Source organism: Ruditapes philippinarum, unplaced genomic scaffold (genome assembly GCF_026571515.1).
Source record: "Ruditapes philippinarum isolate M1 unplaced genomic scaffold, ASM2657151v2 ctg442_1_1_1_1, whole genome shotgun sequence".
In the NCBI taxonomy this organism is placed as follows: domain Eukaryota; kingdom Metazoa; phylum Mollusca; class Bivalvia; order Venerida; family Veneridae; genus Ruditapes; species Ruditapes philippinarum.
The window spans coordinates 174300-194044 of record NW_026851541.1 but is presented as its reverse complement, the minus strand read 5'-3'; the positions used below and the strand labels follow the sequence as shown (position 1 = coordinate 194044).

Below are 19745 nucleotides of genomic sequence, written 5' to 3'. Positions count from 1 at the left end.
TTATCAGTTAGAAATACATGTAGAATTGATATGAGCCGCGTCATGACAAAACCAACATAATGGGTTTGCGACCAGCATGGATCCAGACCAGCCTGCGCATCCGCGCAGTCTGATCAGGATCCATGCTGTTCGCTAAAAAAACCCTATAACAAGTAGAGAAACTGATAGCGAACAGCATGGCTCCTGATCAGACTGCGCGGATGCGCAGGCTGGTCTGGATCCATGCTGGTCGCAAACCCATTATGTTGGGTTTGTCATGACGCGGCTCATATGTGAATGTATACGAAATGTATATGAAATAATAATCTTTGAATACTTTACATATGACACAGATTTTGTATTCAAAATGCTGTTGATATTGCAAAGAAAATGATCATTCCGCCACTAAAATTCTGGAAAAGGGGTGATGTATCGGAAACAATTAAAACAACAATATTATATGAATATTGCAGACTCGTTTGTGGCTGTGGTTTTCGGGGCTGCGTTCTGAGAAAATCTGCGGAAATTCTAGGAAATTAAAATTTATCACAATTATGTAACATAACCCGCCGTGTAACTGTAACCCGTTCCGTTTTCATGTTTGTTTTACAAAACCCTGTTTTTATACCAGTCAAATTTGCACGAATTTCTCGTGACTGTGATATTGAAAATGTTTTATTTAGTTGGACTTCCAGTTCATTAAGGTAGGTAAAATATCTGAATTCTTTACGTAAAGTTGTATACAATTATTAAACAATCCATTTAGATAATTTCTATTTTTACTATTTTTTTCAAAACCTTTGCAATGAGTTTGTTCTAAAGTAGCAGATAATTAGCTGAAAAATGCAGTTGTAATTACACACGTGACATGTCTGTTGGATAGAGTACAGCATATGGCATTGTTCAGTGTTGTTACGTGTTATAGTATTATGTAGGAATAGTGCAGTAAATAAAATTAAAGTCTGGCATCTTGGTATAATATAATGGACAAAACACGCAATACATCAGGCATGTGTGCACCATCCTGTTCCTCGAGAGTAGCTGGGACTTTTGCACAAGCAACCTTTACCTGTTTACTTGCATGGGACATTTAGCTGTTTAGGTGGAAAAACTTCCTTATATCACTATAATCTGATAATGACTTTGTAATGCGGTGACAAACTGAAAAGTAAAAGCATTTTATTACATCCAATTTGGAGATGGGGGGGGGGGGGGGGGAGAGATTACAAATGGCTGGTGTATTAAGCAGAGGACAGTTTGGTTGTTCAAAATAAACTACACTAGTACCATAAAGGAAGCATGGTGGCATCACTAGGTTTCGAACCCACCTTTACATGGGTTGAGAGTAAGACGTCATAAGCTATAGCCACTAGACCATCGATTTCATTAATTGCTGCGTATATGTACTTGAGCTGGTCAAACTGAGTCGTAAAGCTCCTGACTGGTGTTATGTGCGAGCCATTATCATTGCTGGACCTGATTTGAAGTATACTTGAAGGGAAGCGATGGCCTAGTGGTTGAGGTGTCTGCCTCTCAACCCGTGGACCATTGGTTCTAGCCCTAATCGTGCCACGACCATATTTCTTCATATGCCACCAGTGCTGGTTAGTTCCGGGAAGCGGACTAGAAAGTGATTTATATAAATTGCAAGAACTTGTTTCGCAATCAAGCTTAAATTGATATGTTTAAACCAAGTATACTTCAAATATCGCTGTATTTTTATTTAATTAGAACTTTGTACTTTCAGTAGAATGAAGATGTTGGTGTTTATTATACTATTGTTCTCCCATTGTCTAATCGGTGTGCAGACAGGGTCGGTTGCCTGTAAGTTGTTAGTTATTTTACTACATTGTATTCTTTTCAATCTGCAAAGTATTTACTAGTTTTACTTTCAATTTTTTTTAAGATCTCCTTATTTGAAACATTTATAGAAATAGATTCAGTGGCAGTCACCATTTTAGATATTATTATAATAACTATATGAGCCGCGTCACGACAAAACCAACATAATGGGTTTGCGACCAGCATGGATCCAGACCAGCCTGCGCATCCGCGCAGTCTGATCAGGATCCATACTGTTCGCTATCAGTTTCTCTACTTTAGTACATTTGGTAAGCGAACAGCATGGACAGATGCGCAAGCTGGTCTGGATCCATGCTGGTCGCAAACGCACTATGTTGGTTTTGTCGTGACACGGCTCATATATTTTTTCAATGATATTGTTAATGATATTTATACTTTCAACCTCAACGTTGTCAAGCATAGTGAAATGTGCTTATTTTATGTGCTTGAACACATGCTGTAAGCATAGATTACTTCCCTTCTCATATCTCTCTCATGGGACTTGCATTTCATTTAAAAATACATTTTAAATTATAAAAGAAACGTTTCATATGGGACATTTTTAGTATTGCTTATTTATTGATGAACATTTGTAATTCAATATTTCATTTTTTAGTTGAGTATGTTGAAGATTAAAGAATTCTATATTTGTAATTATGGATCATGAACTCTGCCATTTTTAGCTTGTCCTGTTCCCGATGCTATTACAAATGGTAAGGTGAGCTACACTGGTCATAACTTGAATGACGTAGCCACATACACGTGCCGTTATGGCTACCGTATGGACGGAACAGCAAATCGAACTTGTCAGGCTGACAGCACGTGGAATGGAACTTTACCAACCTGCACGGGTTAGTTCTTAGTTTATTTGTACATGTATAATTATTTTACGAACATTTTCACGAAAATTGCCTTATCATATTTGATTTAAGAATTCCGTCACGTTTACAATAAGGAGAAACAAAAATCGGTCATTTACATGTACCATAAAAAGTAACCGAGGTTCCGTGTGTGGGGAATTTAATTATGCCCCCACTTCAAAGAAGAGGGGGTATATTGCTTTGCATTTGTCTGTCTGTCAGTCCGTCGACCAAATGGTTTCGAGTGATAACTAAAGAACGCTTAGGCCTTGGAACTTCAAACTTGGTATGGTGATTGGTCATGACCCCTATTGATTTTGGGGTCAGGGGGTCAAAGGTCAAGGTCACATTGACCTTGTAGGTAAAAACGGTTTCCGATCAAGAATAAAGAACGCTTAGGCCTAGGAACTTCAAATTTGGTATGGTGATTGGTCATGGCCAGTAGATGAACCCTATTGATTTTGGGGTCAAAAGTCAAGGTCACATTGACCTTATAGGTAAAAACGGTTTCCGATCAATAACTTAAGAATGCTTAGGACTAGGAACTTCAAACTGCACACAACCTATTGGGTCACAATAATTATTACCTTGTGACTAGTCATGACCAGTAGATAACCCTTATTAATTTTTTGTTCACTGTGTCAGAAGTCCTGCATAATAACCTGATCACATGACTAATTGGCTGCCCATAGGGGGCATACATGTTTTACAAACATATCTTGTTTATTAAGGGTAGCACAATATAAATTGAAATTTTATCACTAATAAAATTCTTATTCCTGTTTATCATGCAATAAAACAGTTATAATTTGATCGAACTCGACTTTTATGTAGAAATATCATTTAGTTTTAGTCCTAGCAATGACTTCTTAGAAAACTTTTAATTCTTTATCTAACAATAACTTTCGTTTTCAGATATTGACTCCTACTTCAGTTTCGGTAAGAAAAATGTTTACTTTATACTTTAACCTAGTTTGTTTGTAACTTGTTTCTTCTAAGTAACGTTGTATTGATATTTTATGTAAATAGTATTTTAAACACACTTATTTCAGCATTGATTTGTGAGGGTTATCTTAAATCTAATCAAATCGTAGTTAGAATATAAACGTTTAAGTTTTCATTGCTACATGTATTATTATATCGAGTAACATTATGAACACACAGATGACCTGTGGTTCTTGTCTGAAATTCCGCTACGAAGTACGGTGTCTGTCTTCTTTACTGTCATTTTCTATCACCAACAAGCTTTATTTAGTAAACTGTCGTGTTGTCGTGTTCTCGAGAGCCACAGAACGACATGTGACATGACAAAAACAATTAAATTTAACAACATGAAAGTGAAAGGAATCCACCAACATATCGAACACCTATTTTAATTCTGTTTTTCCGCTGATTTGTATTGGGGTTACGCTAGTAAATGTTTTTCTTTTGTTTTTGCCCGTTTCATAAATAGATTCATAATGATCAGTCAATGATATGAATGTATTGTGGTTTAATGTTGTTATTTACTTTTTTTAATTTTCAATAATATTAAATCAAATTATATACACCTTTATAGAAGCACTTTTTTTCTCTGAAACAGAATGTTATGTGAACGGTTCTATAACAGCTGTGAACCCAGACCCTTCAAGTTTGATATGGGCTCAAGCCACGAATGTGAACGGAACCTGCAACTCTGCTTTCAATTCCGACAAGACGGCGATCACTATTGACGGTTGTGCTCTTGTAAGTTCACTGTTTAAACTATACTTCGTCCTTGACCTTAACTAGTATATTAATTATTGTTAACTGAAACATTGGATACCGGTATGACGTGACCATAATTGACAAACAATGGTTTGTTAACTTTATTATAGCAGTTTATTTGGATTAGATTTTAAATTAAAACTGTATAATTATGTCTTACTTGTGAAGAGACAGCACTTACACTTTGTGCATCATTTTAAATAATTTCATATCATCCTAACTGGTAATAGTGCACTATTATGTGTTTCTGATAATGACAATTGTGTAATAGGCTCCTGCTTAAACGTTGCAGATTGCCTGTTGTTTGTTAATTGATGGGTCATGTTAAAAGGACTCCACAGAGGTTTTTTTGATTTGACGGACAGGATATAATTTTTCGAGATTAATGATCCATTTAAAGAAGGTCTAATAAGTTGTATGTAAAATTGCAAAATAATTGTGAATAATGACGCGAGATTGATTGAAAAACGTTGCAACGCACAAAATACAATTTTCAATTGATATCTGAGTATATTTTTTAATTATCTTTTGCATATTCTTCTATTCTAAGAGCCTCATTTGATCTATGTAAGAATTTCAAATTGCTCAGACCTGAGTGGAGCTCTTTTAATTGTTTATTTTTCAACTTAATTCTTATTACGTCATCATTGTGTAAAGAGAATAGTAAAGTAAACATACGTACATTGAATGTAATGTTTTCTTGTTTTTCATGTAACAGGACAATGTAATATTGCTGGTGTTCAGTCCGTACGATACCGGTATACCTAATGTAATACAAAACAATGTGAAATATTACAATATCACTTGCATGACCATCCCTATAGACGGCATTCTTGTCGTTGTCACTGACAGCACGTGGATTAGAAATGTGTAAGTTATTTATGTATTTTTACAGTATCCCCGTAATTGAAATGTCCTTAACTTCGTCGATAAATACCTTATCAGAGAATAACATTATTAAAACAGAAGGTTTTCAAAGATGAATTAAGCCCGATAACATGATCCGCTTGCCAATGGTTACAAGATACTCTTTTGTTTTAAGTGAATATAGTAAGATATGGACATTCTCGTTTCAAGAGAGAGAATGTGTTGCAATCAACTTGACCTTCTTGTTCAAGGGCAGTATTTATTTGTTGAAAACTTCACGATTTCAGCTTCGTGAATTTACGATTTTAACTTGATTAATTCAAGATTTCAACATCATGAAGTCACGATTTCAACTTCATGAATTAACGATTTCAACGTCAGGAATTCAACTTTATGAACTCATGTTTTAAACTTCACGATTTCAAATTCATGAATACAGCTTCATGAATTCTTGTTTTGAACTTCACGATTTCAACTTTACGAATTCACGACTTCAGCTTAGTGCACGAATTCAAGATTTCATTGTCACGAAGTTAAAATCCTGCATTAACGAAGCTGAAATCGTGAAGTTCAAAACGTGAATTTTTTGTGAAGTTTAATTCGTGAACCTGAAATAATGAATCTGTGAAGTTGAAATTGTGAATTCATGAAGATGAACCCGAGAATTGAAAAAGTTGAAATGTCAACACCTGTCATTCGTACGTGTATGATGTTATTAGTCCCCTACCGGTTTAACCGGAGGGGACTTTAGGTTTACCCTCCGTCCGTCTGTCCGTCTGTCTGTCTGTCCGTCTGTCTGTCAGTCCGTCAGTCCGTCCGTCCACAAAACTGGATCCCGCGATAACGCAAAAAGTACTGAAAATATTTTTATGAAACTTGATATATGGATAGATGGCAGTATGGAGATTATGCACGTCTTTTTCTTTTCTTCCTATGTTAAAAATTCTGGTTGCTATGGCAACAAATAGTCTGAAAATATGGCAAATTTAACACATAAACTGGATCCAGTGATAACTCAAAAAGTACTGAAAATATTTTTATGAAACATAAAATATGGGTAGATGGCAGTCTGCAGATTATGCACATCTTTTTCTTTTCTTCCTATGTTGAAAATTCTGGTTGCTATGGCAACACATAGCCTGGATTTCAAGATTTCTGATTTAATTTTTGTGCCCCAACATTAGTGGCGGGCATTTAGATTTACCCTTGTCCGTCCGTCCGTCCGTCCTTCCGTCCGTCCGTCCGTTCACTTTTGTGTCGCACGTAACTCAAAAAGTATTTGACCTAGAGTCATGAAACTTTACAGGAATGTTGATCAGCATGTGTAGTTGTGCACCTGGGTATTTTCGTGTGGATAGTTTTTGTATTTTCAGAGTTATTGCCCTTGACTCAGTAAAATTTTGCAATTTTCAACTTGTGACGCACGTAACTCAAAAAGTATTTGACCTAGAGTCATGAAACTTTACAGGAATGTTGATCAGCATGTGTAGTTGTGCACCTGGGTATTTTCGTCTGGATATTTTAGTATTTTCAGAGTTATTGCCCTTGACTTAGTAAAATTTTGCAATTTTCAACTTGTGTCGCACGTAACTCAAAAAGTATTTGACCTAGAGTCATGAAACTTTACAGGAATGTTGATCAGCATGTGTTGTTGTGCACCTGGGTATTTTCGTCTGGATATTTTTAGTATTTTCAGAGTTATTGCCCTTGACTTAGTAAAATTTTGCAATTTTCAACTTGTGTCGCACGTAACCCAAAAAGTATTTGACCTAGAGTCATGAAACTTTACAGGAATGTTGATCAGCATGTGTAGTTGTGCACCTGGGTATTTTCGTCTGGATATTTTAGTATTTTCAGAGTTATTGCCCTTGACTTAGTAAAATTTTGCAATTTTCAACTTGTGTCGCATGTAACTCAAAAAGTATTTGACCCAGAGTCATGAAACTTTACAGGAATGTTGATCAGCATGTGTTGTTGTGCACCGGGGTATTTTCGTCTGGATATTTTTTAGTATTTTCAGAGTTATTGCCCTTGACTTAGTAAAATTTTGCAATTTTCAACTTGTGTCGCACGTAACTCAAAAAGTATTTGACCCAGAGTCATGAAACTTTACAGGAATGTTGATCAGCATGTGTTGTTGTGCACCTGGGTATTTTCGTCTGGATATTTTTAGTATTTTCAGAGTAGTTGCCCTTGACTCAGTAAAATTTTGCAATTTTCAACTTGTGTCGCATGTAACTCAAAAATTATTTGACCTAGAGTCATGAAACTTTACAGGAATGTTGATCAGCATGTGTTGTTGTGCACCTGGGTATTTTCGTCTGGATATTTTAGTATTTTCAGAGTTATTGCCCTTGACTTAGTAAAATTTTGCAATTTTCAACTTGTGTCGCACGTAACTCAAAAAGTATTTGACCCAGAGTCATGAAACTTTACAGGAATGTTGAACAGCATGTGTTGTTGTGCACCTGGGTATTTTCGTCTGGATATTTTTAGTATTTTCAGAGTTATTGCCCTTGACTTAGTAAAATTTTGCAATTTTCAACTTGTGTCGCATGTAACTCAAAAAGTATTTGACCTAGAGTCATAAAACTTTACAGGAATGTTGATCAGCATGTGTTGTTGTGCACCTGGGTATTTTCGTCTGGATATTTTTAGTATTTTCAGAGTTATTGCCCTTGACTCAGTAAAATTTTGCAATTTTCAACTTGTGTCGCACGTAACTCAAAAAGTATTTGACCTAGAGTCATGAAACTTTACAGGAATGTTGATCAGCATGTGTTGTTGTGCACCTGGGTATTTTCGTCTGGATATTTTTAGTATTTTCAGAGTAGTTGCCCTTGACTCAGTAAAATTTTGCAATTTTCAACTTGTGTCGCATGTAACTCAAAAAGTATTTGACCTAGAGTCATGAAACTTTACAGGAATGTTGATCAGCATGTGTTGTTGTGCACCTGGGTATTTTCGTCTGGATATTTTTAGTATTTTCAGAGTAGTTGCCCTTGACTCAGTAAAATTTTGCAATTTTCAACTTGTGTCGCATGTAACTCAAAAAGTATTTGACCTAGAGTCATGAAACTTTACAGGAATGTTGATCAGCATGTGTAGTTGTGCACCTGGGTATTTTCGTGTGGATATTTTTTGTATTTTCAGAGTTATTGCCCTTGACTTAGTAAAATTTTGCAATTTTCAACTTGTGACGCACGTAACTCAAAAAGTATTTGACCTAGAGTCATGTAACTTTACAATAATATTGATCAGCATGTGCAGTTGTGCACCAGGTATTTTCGTCTGGATTTATTCAGTATTTTTAGAGTAATTGCCTTTCACTTAGTAAATTTTGCAATTTTCAACTTGTGTCGCAAGTTACTCAAAAAGGATTTGACATAGTCATTAAACCTTATGGGCAGGTTGCTCAGCATATTTAGATTTGCACCTGGGGTTTCCCTTGTGGATTTATCCAGTATTTGTAGAGTTATTTCCCTTGACTTAGTAAAAAGATTGACAAAACAGTGGCGCGGTGGGGGCACCCGTATCCTATGGACACATTTCTAGTTTCAGCTTTTTCACTATAAGTTCCTTATTTCTTAAGGTGTTTACTTCAAACTTTAAATATAAGTTTCTGGTCATCAACCACATCATATGTGACAAGGTTTACAACTCTAGCACAAAAATTATCAGTATTACCTCCCTTGAACTTAGAATTTTTATGAAAAAAAATGTTGTCTTTTTTAAATAACTTCTTTATTTCCTAATGTATCTACTTCAAACTTCATATATATGTTTCTTATTATCACTCAACATTTTTGAGAAGGTTAAATACTCTAGCAAGACTATTTCCAGAATTATGTCCCCCTTGAACTTAGATTTTTTTCGAGAAATTGGTATTTTTTACTCCAACTTCTTCATTCCTTATAGGATTTACTTTAAAATCCCACATTGTAATAATATGACAAGGTTGTATAAACATAATTGCCTTACTAGGTAGGGAAACTTAACACATTACTGTGAAATAGACAAACTTAGAACTCAAAAGATTTAAGTTCATTCATGTCATTCATTCACTGGTAAAATTGAAATCAGAATGTTGCTGGGGTTCTAACCGGTAGGGGACTTATGGATTGCTTGCAATACTATGATAATTGCGTGTTGTATTTATTATGATATTCACACTATAAATGACTTTACCGACATATTGATATATATATATAAAAACGAATAAAGGCATTTTATCTAATCAATGCAGTAAAAACTGTTTACAGTGACCTTCGATTGGAGAAAAGTTAAAAGGTCATTATAGATAGGGAGTCATTGTGAACAGTCTCTACAGAATTCGGATATATTAACACATTTTGCCAATATTTTGTTGAAAAGCAAGATAGTACCATACTTAGAGTTTAGTAATATTATTTATTTATATTAAACATATATTAAACATTACATATTGATTAAAAATGTATTTTTATGCCCCCGGGCACATAGTAATTGAACCGTCCGTCCGTCCGTTCGTCCATCCGTCCGTCTGTCCGTACGAGGTTAACCTAGAACGGCAAGTTGGATTTTTCTTAAGTTCTACCTGTACCAATGGCTTCATAATTTACACACTTACTAATCCATACAAAGTATATGATCTGGGAAAGTAACATAATTATGGCTTCCATTTGCACTAAGATATGGCCCTTTTCAGCACTTAGAAAATGAAAAATGGTTAACCTAAACCGGCAAGTTGGAAATATCTTATGTCTATCTGAACTAATGGCTTAATAATTTTCACACTTACTTATCAATACAATGTACATGATTTTGCCAAGTTATATAAATGTGCCATCCATTTTCCCGGTAATTTCCATTTTTATCACTTTGAAAATAGGGCCTTGTATGGTTAACATATTCCGCCAAGTTGGATTTATCAAAAAATTCACCTAATTACTTAATATATTTAATGATATATTTCATATTTGGTAGGTGGATACCTTTAACGGTCCTCTAATTTTTTTGTGGCGTTAGGCGTCTCTAGGTCAATGTCAATGTCACTTTTGTAAAAAAATACATCTAAACATTTCTGCTCATACAGCCTTTATTTTTAAGTTAATGTCTTTCATGTTTATAATAGTCATACCAAGGGAGGTCCTCTTCCTTTTCCTTTAGTAAGGGGTCATTTTGGTCAAGGTCACCAATGTCAAAAATAGATTTTTTTACACTTTTACAGGTGTATTAACCTTATTCTATCGACAGATGTCTTGTATATTTTGTAGGAACATAAAATTAAGGTATTCTCATTTGGATGGAGGTAGGGGTCAGTTTGGTCAAGGTCACCAGTGCTAAAAATAGATTTTTACACTTTTGCTCATACAGCCTTTATTTATTGACAGATTTGTATTATAATTGGTAAGAAGATAACTTACATGGTATTCTTCCTTTGGATGGAGTTAGGGGTCAGTTGGGTCAAGGTCAACAGTGCTAAAATAGATTTTTACACTTTTGCCCATACAGCCTTTATATATTGACAGATTTATTTCATATTTGGTAGGAAAATAAGTTGCATGATATTCTTCCTTTGGATGGAGTTACGGGTCAGTTGGGTCAAGGTCACCAGTGCTAAAAATAGATTTTTTTACACTTTTGCCCATACAGCCTTTATTTATTGACAGATTTATTTCATATTAGGTAGGAAAATAACTTGCATGATATTCTTCCTTTTGATAGAGGTAGGGGTCAGTTGGTCAAGGTCAAGGGTGCCAATTACAGAATTCTACACATGATTGGTTTTCTTCCATACAAATTAGCTACTTCACTCTCTAAAGTTAAATTATTGACTACAGTGAGCGCGGGGGCATTTGTGTTTATCAAACACAGATTCTTGTTTATTGATAAATTTGTTTGTAAAATAAAAACTGTTTAAATTCAATTTTACTAATAAGTTACACTATCTACAATAAAACACATACAGTATAATAAAAATGAATAAAGGTTTAGGATTCTGTATTGATGTACATTAATTTTATTAAAAATTGTTGGGAGAAAATGGTGTTTAATTTGTTTGAAACCTTTAGTTAACATGTACACATATTGGTCTCACCTTCTTATGTTCTTAACTTTATTTTTGCCTTGCTTCCATCATCTCTTGATTTCACTTTCTTATTTCCTTAAAGACCAACTATGCCTCAGATATGCTTTAATCTTAATTTCTTAAAAACATTTTTTTGGTAACCTCATTCGAGTTACTCCCCTTGCAAAAGTCGCTTTGCGTGGCTTATATAGCGTAACAGGAGACGCTAAATCATGGTCGTTATACGGACTAGACAGGGAGTCGCTACATACAGACCATTTATATAGTAAATACTGTTGGGCGCACCTAACAATGGTCACTTAAGATAGGACGTCGCAATATACAGGGGGTCACTAAGACAGTCTTACTTAAATATTTCATTTATAAATATATAATGAAATAAATGTATTACATACATAAATAATTTTAGAATTACATCAATTAATAATTTATGAATTATATCAATTAATAATATTTTTAGAATGAGTACATCACGTGAGCCTGAGAGAACGCCTAAAGTTTATATAAATTCCGACATTGGCGTTGTTGATTCAGAATTTGAAAATGTCACTACATTACCATCGGAGGAGCCAACCCTAGAAATCAATGATGTGTTAAGGTGGAAATTGTATGTACCTGGTGAGTATATACAATATGTTTGTTTTTCACTTAAATTTCGTCCAGTGAGGAATCTTAAAGTAGAAAATGAATATCTCACTATCTATTTCCTATAAACTGGCACCAAGGCGTCTTATTTGATAAATCAAGCTGGAGCATATAAAAGGTTGCCCAAAGACAAAAATAAAACGCTCTGATCTTTTTTGCTGTTAAAATATTTTTTCTCCTTAGCGTCTGACTATGATTTTTATTATATCCACACAAACAAAGTTAAGGTCAGACTGTCGGTCGGTCCGTCGGTCTCCTTCGTTGTTTCCGGACGATAACTATAGTTTCGAAGGAGATATTGTAATCAAACTTGGTACACACCAACCATATATGGAAACCCCGGTTGGTATTGCTTTTGGAGCCCCCTGGTTAACTGCCAAGGTTACTGTTACTAAAAAGAAAAATGGTTTCCATGTTTGGAATGAGATATTATAATCAAACTTGGTATATATATAAGCTTATATGAAAACTCAAGTTGATATAGCTTTTGGACCACCTTGGGTCAAGGTCAAAGTCACCGTTACCACAATATAAAAATGGTTTCTGGACAATAACTAGAGTTAGGAATGCGATATTATAATCAAACTTGATATATAGCAAGCTTATATGAAGACCCCGTATGATATTACTTTTTCACCCCTTGGGTAAAGTCAATGCAACCATTACTAAAACCCGGACAATAACTAGAGTTTGGAATGAGATAGTGTAATAAAACTTAGTATATAGCAAGCTTATATAAAGACCCCGGAGTATTGCTTTTGGACCACCTGGGATCAAGGTCAATGTCACTGTGATTGAAAATAGAGAAATGGTCTCTGGACAATAACTAGAGACTGGAATGAGATAATGTAATCAAACTTTTATGCAGCAAGCTTATATGAAGACCCCGGCTGGTATTGCTTTTGACCCCCCCCCCCCTTGGGGTCAAAGTCACTGTTACTAAAAATAAAAAATGATTTTCGATGACGATGACATTTAGTTTAAAATTACTTATTGTAAGCAAACCTTGTATTTAGCAACCTTATGAGGAAACCCCGGTTGCGATTGCATTTGGACCCCCCTTGGGTCAATGGTCACTGTTGCTTAAAATAGAAAAATGGTTTTCAAACAATACCTTAGGTTAGGAATGATATATTATAATCAAATTTAGCATTTAGCAACCTTATATGGTTGGGATTGCAATTGATTGGAATTTTTCTTTGTACATAATTGAAACTTCATAAATTATAGGGTTCAAATTTTTCTTCAGACCACTTATTTTTCAAAAAGTCAATGTTCCTGGTGGGATATTAATCACCTGTAGTGAAAGCTCTAGTTTTTGTTTATCTAATGTCCATTTATTTTCCAACTTCGCTTATTAACTCGTCTGTTTCGACTATTTTTATCGCTGGGTCGTCGTCGTCGTTGTGTGATAACTTTAATATAGTCTATTTATCAGACAATTTAAAAGGTATCAACTCTAAACTTAGATAACTTTAAAATCATGATTAGTCTTGTAAGACAGGTTCACAATTCTGAAAGCAATATTTTAGGGGTAATGCCACTTTTAAACTTCTTATGTTTGTCAAAAGTGCCTATTAAGTAGAATGATTTTGAAACTATGAATGGTATCAACATGAAACTTAGAATAGTGGTAATCATGGTTCTGTTCATTTGTTAGACAATGGACAGTTTTGTACCCCACAAACAAAGTTTAGAAGGAACTATAGGAATGAGCTTGTCGGTCGGTCGGTACGTCCATCCATACGTCTATCTTTCTGACGGTCCACTTCATGGTTCCCGGACTATAACTTGAGTTTGGAATGGAATGATATAACCACGCTTCATGTTTGGCAAACGTATGTGGAGACATCGCTCGAGATTGCTTTTGGACCCCCTTTGATCAAAGTCAAGGTCACTGTTACTAAAAAAGGAAAATGGTTTCCGGTTAAGAATGAAACATTATAGTCAAACCTAGTATAAAGCAAACTTATAAAGTGACCTAGCTTGGGGTCGCATTTGGACCCTGTAGGGTCAAGATCAATGTAACTAATAATAGAAAAATGATTTCCGCACGATAACTTATCAAACTTAGTATAAAGCGAATTTATATGAAGACCTCGTTTTGAAATGCTTTTGGACCCCCTTGGGGCAAAGTCAAGGTCACTGTTAATAAAAATAAAAGAACAGTCCAGAACGATAACTTGATTCATGAATGAGATATTATAATTTCTTCACTTGGTATTGCTAGGGTCAAATTCGAGGTAACTGTTTCTAAAAATTTCTAAAAATCCTAGTGACAACATCATTTTTTTATATTTATAATAGAGATTCTTCTTTTGTTAAATGTAGCAAATGTAGTCCTCTTCAAAAATACTTAAAAAGAAACAATTTACAATTGAATTTTATTATGAATGTACACTTTTTTCTTACTAAGATAACAATATTTTACATTTTCAGAACAATATATTATACAGCCTTTAAACTGTACAGCTTACTCCGGAGTCATAACTGAGTTAGGATCTCAGTTTTCAATGGACATAATTCAAATGGGGTAAGTTTTTTAAAGATAAAATTTGAAGCATCGGCTCTTTCCGTATACTCCGGATACGAGTCTGTTTGAAGCGTAATAGCCGAGGAGATCAGAATGAGAATGCTGAAGAAATACTAAAAAATAAATCATATAATATAAAATACTTGTTCTTATTAAACGTGCATTAATTAAATCATTTTTACAATAAAACAAATAAAATTCTAATTAAACATAAATTATCATGACCATCCAATTAATGTGTTGATGTGAAAAATTAAAGTATTTGCCGCTTCACGCAATATAATGTCGATGCCTATGAACCATTAGGTAGGACGTCCGTATCCGAGTGGTCAAGGTCGTTGACATCAAACTTGCGACTCATCGCTGTGGGTTTGAGTCCCGATAGGGGTTTTGGATTCTTTCATGTAAGGAAGCTATCCCATTAGCTTATGCAACGTCTGTTTCCTCTCAGGTGCCTGTTCGTGCTTGGAAAATGGAAGGGCACCTGAGGTCTTTCTCCACTGTAAAGTTGACGTAAAAGCCCAACTAAAATATATCTTGAACAATGCTTTGCAGAAACGGTAACCCTTACTTACGTATGCAATTAGGAGTTCATTGTCAGTTCGTAATTGTTAGGAAATTAAAACTTGTTGACAGAAATGTTAATAAGAGCATGCACAGGTATGTGGAAACATTTCGATTCAGAAATATATTAAGGCTTATCTTTACTTATGTGGAAAATAAATGAGCCGCGTCACGACAAACCCAACATAATGGGTTTGCGACCAGCATGGATCCAGACCAGCTTGCGCATCCGCGCAGTCTGATCAGGATCCATGCTGTTCGCTTACAAACCCTATTACAAGTAGAGAAACTGATAGCGAACAGCATGGATCCTGATCAGACTGCGCGGAGGCGCAGGCTGGTCTGGATCCATGCTGGTCGCAAACGCACTATGTTGGTTTTGTCGTGACACGGCTCAAATGTAGAACTAGGTAGCTGACAACTTGTATAACTACTCTTAAAACTTAGTAACAGTATCTTGTCATTTGTTATATGTTTAAGGTAGATACAACTTGAATTTCATGAATTTGACATTTTCCCTTATTGAATATTTATCTGCTATTCCTCACGGCGTATATTGCCCGGATTTTGCGACGCTCTTGTTTTAATATTAAATATATTTAATAGATGCAGTTTGAATACCGAACTGGTGTCTGACTTCCAGTTTGCCACGGAAAATATCACACATATGATGGTTGCAGATATAATGGCTTTCCGGTTTCCTGGCAGTGATATGATCGAGATAGTGTGTTCTGTTAAAGGATGTCCAGCAGGAAGTACAGCATGCGACTTTGTAGGTACTCTGTTAATATACCCCCCAAAAAAATGCAGATTGAATTTGAAAGTATTTCCATTTAAACTTCTGTTGGGTTGCGATAACTTATGTTATTGTTTTACAATGTGTTTGACCCACTTTCGAATAAAATATAAAGCTACCGTCAAACCCCATTCGTTGGCGAAGGTGTTGGTTTACATTTTTGGTTGTTTTTTGTTGACGGTCATTAACTTTAATTTATAGAAGATTTTACTTTAAAAACTATACATGTAGAAATGTATCTTGATGAGCTCTCTGCCATGCCCATTTTAGTAAAAACGGTTAAAAGTATTATAATCACCGGGATCTACAAAAAGAAACATTTAAACAATCTGAATTGACCCAGGAATTTCAAATTCTGTATATAGATGTACATTGATGAGAAATAATGGCATCATTTACTGATATATACAATGAACAAATTTTAAGCTCGTCTGTTTCGGAGTTGAGCTATAATTATGGCTATGTCGTCGTCATCATCGAGCAACGACTTTATATATAGCCCATTACTCAAAAAATTAAACACTAATAGGTAATTGTAAGATAATGAGCATAATTCTGAAAGCGATATTCTTGAAGTTATGTCCCTTTTTAGCTTAGAATTTTTGTCAAAACTCAAAGACGAGCATGCTGTGCTCTTGTTTACTCATTGCTACAATTTTCAATTTGCTATGGTATGTATGAGTACATATTATTTTCGGGACAATGTTACTGTACATTATTAAACTAATCATGTCATAATCCACTTATTTATGGATGGGATGCCCTCGACCCCAGCATGGATAGCAAAGATTTGCTAGGGTGAAAAGATCTAAGTTAAAATGACATGTTATTCAAATTATCTCTTTACTAATAAAATTTGCAGTTCACGATTCAGTATGTGATAAATGAATCGCGATCCCCGGAGAATGAAACAAAATGAGAGCAGCCTTATTATTTTATTTGAAGCATATCATCATGTGATAGGAATGAAGGAAACTGTTTTTGCATTGTTTTGCTGGGTTGTTATCCTCCATGATTAAGGTGGTGGGGGATATAGTAATAGCCTCCGTCCGTCCGTTCGCCCCACATTTTGTCCGGATGGTAACTGAAAAAGTATCTGAGAAAACAACTTGTTGCGAAATAAGTTCTTGCAACTTATATCAATACGAAGTTCATAAAATTGCCAAGTTAACTAACAGTGCGATTGATTTTCCAAGTATTTTCCCTATTTATCACTTTGAAAATAGGTCTGGCGTGGTTAATTTATTCTGGCAAGTTGGATTTATCTTAGATAGATTTCTCCTAATTACTTCCTTTATTTAATCATTTCTTCCATATTTGGTAGGTGGATATGTCCTCTGATATTTTGTGGAGTTAGGTGTCATTAGGATTAAGGTCAAGGTAACTGGTCTAAAATATCATTTTTGCTCATACAAACTTTGTTTTTAAATTGATGTCTTTCATGTTCCATACAAAGATGCCTAGGAAGGTCCTCTTCTTTCAAATTTTGTTTGGGATCATTTTGGTCAATGTCAAGGTCACCATTGCGATTAATAGCTTTTTTCACTTTGACAGGTGTTACCTTTATCTTTTGACCGATGTCTTTAATATTTGGTAGGAAAATAAATCTAATAAACCTTTGGATGGAGTTAGGGGTCAGTTGGTCAAGGTCACCAGTGCTAAAAAAGATGTTTACACTTTTGCTCATACAGCCTTTATCTTTTGACAGATGTCTCTCATATTTAGTCGGAAGATGACTTGCTTCTTCCTTTAGATTGAGTAAGGGGTATGTGGGACAAGTTTAAGGGCGCCAATAATAGATTTCTACACTTTTGCTTATACTGCCTTTATTTATTGACTGATGTTTTTCATATTTAGTGGGAAGATAACTCGCATGTTCTTCTTCCCTTCCTTTGGATTGAGTAAGGAGTCAGTGGGTAATGGTGCCAAAAATAGATTTATAATCATTTGCTTACACAGACTTTATATATTAACTGATGTTTTTCATAGTTTGAAGGAACATAACTTGGCTGGTCCAGTGTTGGGAGTCACATAGGCCAAGGTCACCTTTGATAACAATAGATTTTTTTACACTTTTTTAATACGGCCGTTGTATATTATTTTACAAATATCTCATATTTGGAAGGAACATGCTCCTTTAAGTTTGGGTGGAATATTCAAGGTCAATGTCTTGCATTTACATATGTATATATATAACAAAAGGTCATTACTGCAATCTGACTTAAGTTCACATCTACTTAAGTCATTTCTTGTACATAATGCGTACCGTTAATAAAGTACTGATTTTAATAAGATTGTCATAATTGTCAAGTTATATAACTGTGTTTACAATTTTTCAGTTTTTTTTAGCAATTTTTCCATCCATAACTGAGTGAATGGGTAACTTCTGTTGAAAATTAGTTACTGACAATAATTTGAGTCGGAGGCATTTGTGCTTTTTGTGTTAATCAAACAAGTTTTGTTTTTTGTTTTCGTATATCAGTCCAACATGGGTAGAATGACTTTACCATAACATGCAGTTCAAAGTTTTGCCATTATAATACTTCTTAAGGAGGAACGATTTTTACTATCATAAATTTGTAATTGTAGACCTGTCCGGAAAGAGAAAGGAGGAGTGTGAATAACAAGTCTTCACGCAGTGACTATCTGGAGATAATCTCCGCACCCAGCCACGATAAACGGTATTTCGGTGATATGGAGAGCTCGAATCACGATGAACGGTTCTCTCGTGGTGTCAAAGATACGATTAAAAAAACAACAACAATTTCATTCAGGGTAATAGGACCACCCAATGTCGGACTAGAATACCTCTATCTCTTCGAAAGTAAGTGTGTATGGTGATAAGCAAGTGAAATAAAATTGCTTCAATAGTATATGCACTTCAATTAATGTCCTTATTCTCACGTATTCGTTCTTTCTAATCCCTTATGTGACTTATTACCTCCTATGATGTTAAAAGTTGTAAAAATAAAAGCATAATATTTTGAAATAATAAACATTGTTTAACTGCTGGTCAAAATCAAAGCGGATGGAATTAAAATCTTCCCTTAGGTATTTTATTTACATCATAATATTCTTGATTTCATATACCACTGAACTACCATATCAGCCTTGCTGTACATGCATTTTACTTTTTCTCTCAATTGAAGCTTTTAATATTTCTATCAGAACTTACCCTACTTTTTGTTTCACTGTTTTAGGTTCATCACAGCAGCAGATTAAGCAATGTGCAGTGACAGTCATTATTATCATGATGGTTGGCAGACTATTCCACATATAAACATATTCAGGCAGAATTGGAAATATTATTTTCAAATACATACAATGCATTTTACTGCTGTTGCTTGCTTGATTAAAAATTCGAAAGAAGCAAGCATTTTGATTTGTTATAGGTCTGAAATAATGTTACGCACTTGGTCATCCGTCCGCCGGCTAGCAATTTCATGTTCGCTGTGTATATCATGACCTGAAAAGTACTTGAGCGATATAATAACCATAATGAGACGATGTGCGGGGCAGGGTGTCAGTTTGAGGTTTCTCAGCTCTAGGTCAAGGTCACAATTCGTATTAAAGTATACATCAAAGGAATGAGAATAATCAGGCACTGAGAGTACGGACCCCGGGCATGTTACCATAAGGTTATCTACCGAAAGGTGACCTATAAATTTTGATTTCAGTAATTACCCGAATGATACTAAATATGTATGCAAGTCTATTTTGGTAAATGTGTGAAGTTGGCGACCTAGCGGCGTGATCTTGCGGCCTAGCGGCGTGAAGTAGGCGGCATAACCACCCTATGGCCTAAACTTTAAGTGTTGAAGAAGTTTATAAAAGAAATTAAAA

The 19745-nt window shown here is 35.0% G+C and overlaps 1 protein-coding gene across 1 annotated transcript; it reads left to right on the top strand.

The window, feature by feature from the left end:
- Window positions 1-578: 578 nt before the first annotated feature.
- On the top strand, window positions 579-19271 carry LOC132741438 (uncharacterized). Its single transcript, XM_060729636.1, has 11 exons — window positions 579-683; window positions 1727-1803; window positions 2505-2672; window positions 3597-3620; window positions 4264-4406; window positions 5146-5297; window positions 11825-11982; window positions 14449-14542; window positions 15713-15878; window positions 18492-18726; window positions 19103-19271. Exons 2-11 carry the CDS (start codon window positions 1731-1733, stop codon window positions 19180-19182), a joined length of 1293 nt encoding a protein of 430 aa, XP_060585619.1. The 5' UTR covers window positions 579-683; window positions 1727-1730; the 3' UTR covers window positions 19183-19271.
- Window positions 19272-19745: the final 474 nt, after the last annotated feature.

Coding starts and splice junctions, on each gene's coding strand:
- LOC132741438 (XM_060729636.1), top strand. CDS start 1,731: ATGAAGATGTTGGTGTTTATTATACTATTGTTCTCCCATTGTCTAATC. Junction 2,673..3,596: donor AACTTTACCAACCTGCACGG/GTTAGTTCTTAG, acceptor TTTCGTTTTCAG/ATATTGACTCCTACTTCAGT. Junction 15,879..18,491: donor GAAGTACAGCATGCGACTTT/GTAGGTACTCTG, acceptor TTGTAATTGTAG/ACCTGTCCGGAAAGAGAAAG.